Source organism: Acanthochromis polyacanthus, chromosome 15, assembly GCF_021347895.1.
Source record: "Acanthochromis polyacanthus isolate Apoly-LR-REF ecotype Palm Island chromosome 15, KAUST_Apoly_ChrSc, whole genome shotgun sequence".
Taxonomy (NCBI): Eukaryota; Metazoa; Chordata; class Actinopteri; family Pomacentridae; genus Acanthochromis; species Acanthochromis polyacanthus.
The window spans coordinates 12225611-12234391 of NC_067127.1; the positions used below are offsets into that span (position 1 = coordinate 12225611).

The 8781-nt window shown below is 38.6% G+C and overlaps 1 protein-coding gene across 1 annotated transcript; it reads left to right on the forward strand.

Moving 5' to 3' along the window:
- The first annotated feature begins 725 nt into the window (after positions 1-725).
- Positions 726-8562, forward strand: LOC110958643 (peroxisomal N(1)-acetyl-spermine/spermidine oxidase-like). Its single transcript, XM_022205271.2, has 10 exons — positions 726-1199; positions 2355-2531; positions 2699-2823; positions 2920-3107; positions 4550-4731; positions 5007-5176; positions 5475-5560; positions 5661-5767; positions 6912-7066; positions 7186-8562. The coding sequence occupies exons 1-10, from the start codon at positions 1049-1051 to the stop codon at positions 7336-7338; spliced, it is 1494 nt and encodes a 497-aa protein (XP_022060963.1). The 5' UTR covers positions 726-1048; the 3' UTR covers positions 7339-8562.
- The last annotated feature ends 219 nt before the right edge of the window (positions 8563-8781 follow it).

Consider the following 8781-nt stretch of genomic DNA (forward strand, 5'->3'; position numbering starts at 1 on the left):
CTTCTGTTTCTGATTTTGATGTTGAATAAAAGAAGAAATGAAGTGACCTTCTACAGTGATAATCACTGTATCGTTTTATGCCTTTAGACACTTTAAAAAAATTCTTAAAATTACCACATAGTTGTGCAATCTGATGGCTTAATACCTCTGATCATAGCTGTCGCAGATTCATTAAAATGAGAAAAGGAAGTAATGCAAAGTTACAGCTAATCTTCCGGATTAAATTTTTTAATGGGCTTTTAAATGAAGTAAATGGACTTGATCAATTTCCATATGCATACAGAGGAATGTGGAAAGGAAACGTTAGCCTATACACTTCATTCTCTCTGCACACCATCGCACACGCACACACACAGACACAAGTGCATATTTACACATTTCACATCATCACAGATAGTTAGCCTACCTTAGCACAAAAGCTAGCTAGCTATTGCTACTGCAAGCTAATGCTACTAGCTATAATAGCTATAATTTTAGTATAAAACTGAAAATCATACATTTCTTCCTGTTCTTTCTCTTTGTTATTGTGTTTCACCACTGTAAACATAGTTTCTCAGAAATTAAACGATAGCAAAGCTAAAATATTCCTTTATTAGCATTAGGGACTCAATAATCCTACCCCAACATTTTCACATGTTAAAACATTTTTTACTTTTGTGATTGTAAATGTTGTTCTGATTAACAGCTAAATAAATAAATACATACATGCATTGTTTGTCACAATATTGCATCAATTTACCTCAACCTATGTGTTTTCATTTTCTCCTACCACTAACTTCACCATCAATAACGTAGCTGAGGTGATGTTTGGCTCCATCCAGCGGTCAGGAAGGGAACAAGTTCCGTCAAGTCAGCGGTCAACATGCGAAACAGGAGGCGGAAAACATTCACATTGGTTTCACATCCTTTATCGATTATCTCACAGCAACTTGACAACAGAAACCGGCTTTATCTCCACTGTCTTTATAGTTACTGTATGTCCTGAGGTAAACTTTAGCCGACTTGGTCATAATCATAAAATGTCAGTATTGAAGTACGGAAAGTAGCAATGGCGGCTAAAGACCCAAAGATAGTTATAGTAGGATGCGGAATCTCAGGTATATCAGCGGCTCTCAGGCTCTTTAAAGCTGGGTTTCGTCATGTGCGGATACTCGAAGCGACTGAAAACACCGGAGGACGAATAAAAACAGCCAAACTGGGTGAGCATTTTAGTTTAGCAAAACCCTCAACATATATACTGACACTGTCTGTCTTTAACATTGCAGATATGTGAACATAGCAAAAAGTTATACAGCTAAAATGTGTTATCACACCTGTAATATGTTATCAAGCCAGATTTACTGTCCTCTTCATCAACTGCTCTATTGAAAGTGTTCTTTATCTTTATTTCCAGTTAAGATGCAGTAAGATCCAATTGAAACAAGTGTTTTCCAACATGCTAGTAGGTTTTATTCTAGGAAATTCTGAGCATCAGACACTTACTTGCTTACCTGCTTTCTCGTGAATTTTATTCCTCAAAACCTCCAAAGCCTTCTGTACACTCTACATTGTTAACCAGTGTCTAATCAGCAAGACTGCTGTTCACTGCAATCCTACCAAGAAAATGCAATATGACTCTGCCAGTTGACTCCGCTGTGGTTTGACTGGTAAACTTTACAGCACAAGGATACTTGCATGACTGAAAAGAACCAGAAAATGCTAACCAAGTGGCTTTAATATAAGAACAGAATTTGGGTTAACTAGATCTATCATGCCAACACTTTATTTTGATGACTGTGCAGTTAAATAAATACAGCCATGGCCATAAGTTTGGACACAAGTACCATGACGCTTGTGAATCTTAGAAAATACCACAAAATTGTCACTTACAATACAGTACACAACTCCTGAGAACTATATTAAGTTTCATATTTAAAAAAAACATCAAAAGAGTTTGGTGTCATTTTGTTATTCTTACCAAATTCGGTTGTGAAAGTACTGCATTTTTTTTGTTATTTTCTTCTAATATTATGTTTTGGGAACAAAGTTGTTCCAGTTGTTGGAATTTATTGATAATATTATATCCCTTGTTGATTTGTTGACTAATTAAACTGGTGCTGTCAAAAAATAATACTTATGTTCTGTCATAGACATCAAAACAGACATAGGAAGTCATGCTGTGTCCAAACTTATGGCCATGGCTGTAGTAAATAGCACCTTTTTTTAACCATTGTTGTTCCAAAGCATCCTGAACCGTCTCAAACAACTTGGGGTTCAGTGTATTGACACAATCCGCTCAACCACCTGAGACACAGCAGCTCCAAACTAATAAAATGTAGCTTCACTGATCACTGATCTTTTTTTTCTCTCTACAGGTAGTACCATTACAGAGATAGGTGCGACTTACATCCACGGTCCGTCTGAGGAGAACCCGTTGTTTTGTCTGGCTCGTGACTACGGCCTCCTGGATCCACAGGTCCTCACCCCAGAGAACCAGGCCATGGATGTTTATGAATATCCTCCCTGGGTTGGCAACTGGTTCAGCAGTTCAGGTGACTAGATATAGAACAACACTTGCTGTTTTCATACATCACCTTCCCTAGTCAAAGGCTGTATGTGTGCATTGCTATTGTCCTACACAATGACAAGCATAATGTGCTCAGTACTGTGTCTTTTCCAAGTGTGATTGGTATTAATCTTTTATATTCTGCCCAAACAGGTCAGAGGCTGAGTGCTGAAAGCATGGATCCTGCTCTGGAGATGTTTCTTGAGCTAACATATGATACTCATCCATCTGAGAATCACGAAGAATGTGCCAGTGTTGGACATTTCATACGATCACAGGTACATTGTCTCTCAGTAACCAAAATTATGTTCCTTTTGCTAAGGATTATGGAAATCCATTTGATTTAGCTGCTACATGTTTGGTGTTGTGTGCAGGCTAAGCTACGGACTGCAGAGAAGTGGAAAGACAAGGATGAAGCCACGAGGCAGCTGCTACTGTGTGCACTCAGCACCATGCTGAAATTCGAATGTTGTGGAAGTGCGACTACCTCCATGGATGAGATAGACCTGGCGGGATTTTCAATGTACAAGGATCTAAGTGGAGTGGACTGCACATTCCCAAAGTTTGTACTCTACCATAAAAACATGTTCACTGGTATCAACTGAAGGACATTACCACAAACATCAGACAGTACAAAAGAATGCGTGTGCTCAGACATCTTTGCCATTAATTAAGTCTGCGTTCACTCTCTTGTCAGGTACCTGAAATGAAAATGAAAATTTCAGTAACTTATTAAGGAAACACATTCTTTTGCTTCCACTTTTTAAATTGAGAACATCTGTTGTGGGGCTTTATTATAATAGAGTAGACTGGAGATAGCAAGTATGTGAAGGTAATTCTTAGTTTCAGCCCTGTCAATAAATCATTTAATAATAATAATGAATCCCCTAAACTGAGCTCCCCTTTTTATCATTTCACCCTTTTATTTAACCTCTTCACACCTGAGTTTTGCTTGGGCTTGCATTTTTGATTTCTTCTAGTTATATGGGACATATGTGGACACCAGGTCTTAGGAGGCTATTCATAAATTGAAACTAGAAAAGCACTCAGAGAGTGCAGACCTCTGCCAAGGATAAAGAGGAAAACAGGAAACCCATGCAGTAAAGGATCATGAGCTGGAATCGAACTTGCGTTTCTGACACAGTTCTGTTTACGAATCACCTTCTTACACAGTTGAGCTATCTGGACACCTTGCTCCAATTTGTTGGATGACATGCTAACCTATGATGTTTTTGTCCTATTTTGGACCACGGACTAAAACATACTAAAAAATTCAAAGTGATCCAGAATCCAGGTTCCTTTCCGCATTGCCACCAAAATTAAATCAGCTCTTCCTTTTACTATAGTCTACATCCCCTCAAAATTTCATGTGAATCTGCCCAGGCGTTTTTGAGTTATCTTGCTAACAGACAGACAGACGGATGGACGGACAGACACACAAACGCCGGGTGTCACATAACCTCCTTGGCAGAGGTAATTATTTTGGGTGGGCATTTTTGCCTTTATGTTAAAGCCTTGTGGACATTGGAAACATGGCAGAAAAAGAGAGATTATGCTTGAATTGCATCCAATATGTTGCAAATAAAGGATAGGAATCTTAACATTTCTGCAACAAGGATGCCCTCCCGCTATGTTAGACACTTTATCACTCTGCCATCTACAAAAAGAACCTTGTTATGCTGTTTTCTTTTTATCTTATATTGGAGAAGCATTAATTCAAGCTGAACATTGGCAGTAGAGACTCCAGTCTGATCACAACATGAAACAGATTTATTGTCGGATAAGATGTGAACTGAAATTTCCAACACTTAATGACTGTTATCACTTTTGTGTCAACAATGACAGGTGTTTAGTGTCACAAGTGTACACATCTGCGATTATAACGTCTATAAAATATCTTTATTAATACTACTGTATCATTCATGTAAGTGTAATTTGTAGTCGTTTAATACAGGACTTTGCTTGTGCATCCAGGGAACGTTTATTGATGCTCTTGTCTTGCAGTGGCTATGAAGGCCTAATCCAGAGCTTGATGTCGGAGCTTCCCGCTGATTTAGTGACCTACAATTGTCCTGTGCGCTGTGTCCACTGGAACGACAAAGAGAGCGGAGAAAATACCGTGACAGTCGAGTGTGATGATGGGAAGAGGATTGCTGCTGATCATGTTATTGTCACAGTGCCTCTAGGTAGACGTCCGCTCATTTATGATTCATCTCAGGGCAAAATAGAAAAAGAATGACTGTAAATGGGATGTTATGTCTTTTGTCATAGGTGAGGAGTTAATTCGTTGTGGAGTCGTGTTTTTTAGCAGCATTAGTCTGGCTATGCAGTATGAGTAGTTAATATGAATACACTCCTCTTTTACAGTATAGGTAGTTTTATATTTTAATACCAATACGAGTTTTATTTTGACATGTCATTAGCCAGTAATATACATCATACAATTGTCTGTCCTTTTCAGGATACCTTAAGAAGCACCATTCAACCTTGTTCTGTCCTCTTCTCCCGGCCCACAAACTGCACTCCATCCAAAAAATAGGATTTGGAACCACGGACAAAATATACGTTGAGTTTGAATCTCCGTGGTGGGATGCTGACTGTGAGGTCATCTACTTGGTGTGGAAAGATGAGGTGTGTTGTGCAGCCGTGAACCACGGAATACATACACAAACATATACAAAAATCCTTTAATGATTTATTCAGCAGCACACTGAAAGTTTTTACACCACTTTAATGATATGGTTACGCTATCATGCATGTCTGAAACTTTTAAAATCCTCCATCAAATACATACCACAGGATGAAACACTTCCTCATTACAGCAGTATAGATGGTGTCTCGGTAATTCTTACTTTGCAAATAACATACTTGTTTATTGTCACTATGTTAAACATTAGCTTTTGTTTTTTTTTGGCCTTTGTGTCTTCAGGAGGATATTTCGGACCGTGTGTCTGATATAAGCAAATCCTGGATCAAAAAGATATCTGTGTTCACTGTAATCAAACCTTCTGAAAGGTCAGCAACATTTTAGTCACCTGAACAGCCACAGTTCTTCCCTCTGTAATGTTTTATTACTGATTGAAGCACATCTTAATTATCAAACTCTCAACTGTAGCCACATTCTCTGCGGCTGGATTTGTGGGCATGAGGCTGAGTATATGGAGACACTTCCTGAGGATGAAATCAGGCGTTCCATCACCGAGCTCGTCCATACATTCACAGGTGAGACTCACATCTTGGAGCTCTCCCCTTCTTAGTATGGATGAACATAGAGAACGATGCTTTTCTTTTTCCATATGTAGAATAACAAAACTGCTTTACAAACAGAAGTTAGTAACATTAAGCACATTACATTACAGATGTAAAAGAAAGTAAAGCGTAAACCTCCAAAAGAGATCAAAAACTTTCATCTCTGTATGAACAAGTTTTTAGGACATGTGTAATATGTCTCACTATCATATTATTCTAAAAGGATGAGAGCAGCCCAGTAATCAACAACTACGGTTCATTCTACATCTGCACAGATGCTGCCGTTTGAGTCCCCGCTATGGACTTTTTCATTCATGTTACTGCGATACTCCCTTTTCCACATTTGCTGTCTCTCTTCACCGTCCCCATGAAGTAATGAATCAGTGCATTTTCACCAAATGCATGTTTAAGAGTCCGTCATCATTGATAGGTTTCAAACTCAGAGCAATACTACATTTCTGGTTATAATTACCACAATGAAACTGATAAAAATGGAATTTACAGGTCAAAAGCTGTTCATCGTTTTTACTGGCACTGTGTCGATGATAGCCTTGTATGGCCTTTCCTGTGGTGCCACCTTCTGGCCAAACTGTGTATGTTTCCAGTCAGAGGGTATTTGTAAAATCTGCCTTTTAGGACCACTTTATTTTTAAAGATCAATTGACCATTGTGCTGTGACAGACTGCTTTGATATAGATAGATAGATAGATAGATAGATAGATAGATAGATAGATAGATAGATAGATAGATAGATAGATAGATAGATAGATAGATCTGGTGAATTGCCATTCTGCTATTTTATTATCCAGAATGTGTGGGGGCAGATTATGCTTTTCTTAGTGGATCTTTTACAAGGTGCTGCCTGTTTTGAAGTGAGGCAGCACATAGCAAGTGATTAACTAGATTCAAGGTCTAAAGTTATATTGTCATGTGTAGAAATAACATGTTAATTTACGTTGACAATCGTAGGTACTTTTTTTGTAGCACTGTGTACTGCTAGATCAGCTGTTATTTCTCCGTGTGTGATATGTTTCTGCGCATTTTTATGTTTTCTAAAATGGTTGGGCCTGATTATTTGAGCACAGTCCCTGTCAACATAACTATGTGTGTGTTTTAGGAAACTCTGCCATCACACCGAAGAGAATCCTGTGCTCCCGCTGGTTTAATGATCCCTGGACATGCGGCTCCTACTGTCACCCAGCAATAGGCTGTTCAGCACAGGACCTGGAGCACATGATGGAGCCCCTGCCTCCAAAGGGAGAAAAGTCGCAGGTGCACAGATGAACTTGTTTTATTTACATGCGTTTACATACAGAGTACACATAAACCAACTGAAAAAATATGACTGGACAGATATTTGTCTCAGTGTTAATTGCGTGGGGATATTTCAGCCCCTGCAGGTGCTGTTTGCAGGAGAGGCGACTCATCCCTGTTACTACTCCAGCGTCCATGGAGCCCTGCTGACTGGGTGGAGAGAAGCTGATCGGCTCATCACTCACTACTCCTCTATCAGTCCTTGTGGCGACTCAAATCAGAAGCTCTAAAAGATAAACTTGCACTCAGCACACATTCCTGTCTTCTCAGTGTCTTTTTAAAGTTGTTGAAAGTGCTGTGGGTTGCTGAACACTGCAAGATTAAAATGGGGAAAATGGGTACGCCATGAACAAGAAGTGTAATAATCAGACTTCTGCAGCCCAGCCCCTCATATATGTTTCAGGGTAGAGCCTTGATGTTACTACTTTAATGCACCCAAATCTCCAGCTGGTGGTTGAGTTGCATTCTGGGTAACATCAGTGTCTGATTTTGAGCAAAAAAGAAAAATGTGTGGAACAAAATCTGTCCAACAAAAGTACAACAATACTATTAGCAACAATTTTAGAAGAAGTATAAGCATAAAATACAAACAAGATGACTACACACAATAGATCATTGGCATGCAATAAAAAAAGACTGACAAAGACAATGTCCTGTCTCAGTTAAATGATTAGGTTAGGGCAAAGTCAATAGTTGATATCAGGTCTAAGCGAGGTTAAGCACAGGTAGAGGCCAAAAGTCGGCAGGTAATTCAACCTGAAAGACATAGTAGATTATATACAGTAGATAATCTGGCAGGGAAAGTTTGAAACTGGGTCAGTGTACATATTGTGGGGTTTATGAGGGACAGCTGAGTGGATGAATGTGTCATTTGTCTGACTGGGAGTACTGCAGGGCAGATGAGGGCCTCTGCCTGGAATGACACAAAAGTTGGGAAAACAGGCAGACATGAATATAATAATCCAGCAGATACTGTGACAAAAGGAAAAAGTATGCTCGAGAAGAAAATATTCTAGAACTTCTAAAGCTCCCAAAGAAAATTCTGGTGACAAAAACTGCACAATGCATTCCCAAATATGCTGTATGCCAACAGTTTTAGAGGCCTTTCAGAACAATGCAAGACAGCACATGAATTGGATTGATTGATTTCCCAGTAATTACAATTAGTACATATAATTTGACCAGACTCAGCAACACTGAATCATCAGTGTCTTACCTAATTTACATCTGTCTCAAATAGCTGAAATTAATGGAAATATCTACTTCTTGATGTTCGTGAATAAATAACACTTGAGTCCGTGACAAAAACACCTTGTAGTTATTTTGTGTTATATGTTTTTTGTGTGAGTAAAATAATGTTTAATGGAATTATTTACAAATTTAAGCATCTATATTTGTGACATTGAAATGTAATTTGTTGTTTATTCTTATGGAAATTAAATTGCTGCAATAGATGGCCATTGTCCTGATTTTTCTACTACTTTTTTTTTATTCCTTCACTCTCAGAGGAGAAGCTAACAGTCTTGACTGTTGCTTTGTTCCATTTTTGTAGATGAACCTGACAGGAGGAATATCTTTCTTGTTTACTGTGCAGAAAGTGCCCTGAGGTGAAGTTGAAAACAGGAGACAATAGAAGCGTTTATCTGAGCAAACACATTTCTTTTCAAGTTTGG

Coding starts and splice junctions, on each gene's coding strand:
- LOC110958643 (XM_022205271.2), top strand. CDS start 1,049: ATGGCGGCTAAAGACCCAAAGATAGTTATAGTAGGATGCGGAATCTCA. Junction 5,177..5,474: donor ACTTGGTGTGGAAAGATGAG/GTGTGTTGTGCA, acceptor TTGTGTCTTCAG/GAGGATATTTCGGACCGTGT. Junction 7,067..7,185: donor CAAAGGGAGAAAAGTCGCAG/GTGCACAGATGA, acceptor GGGATATTTCAG/CCCCTGCAGGTGCTGTTTGC.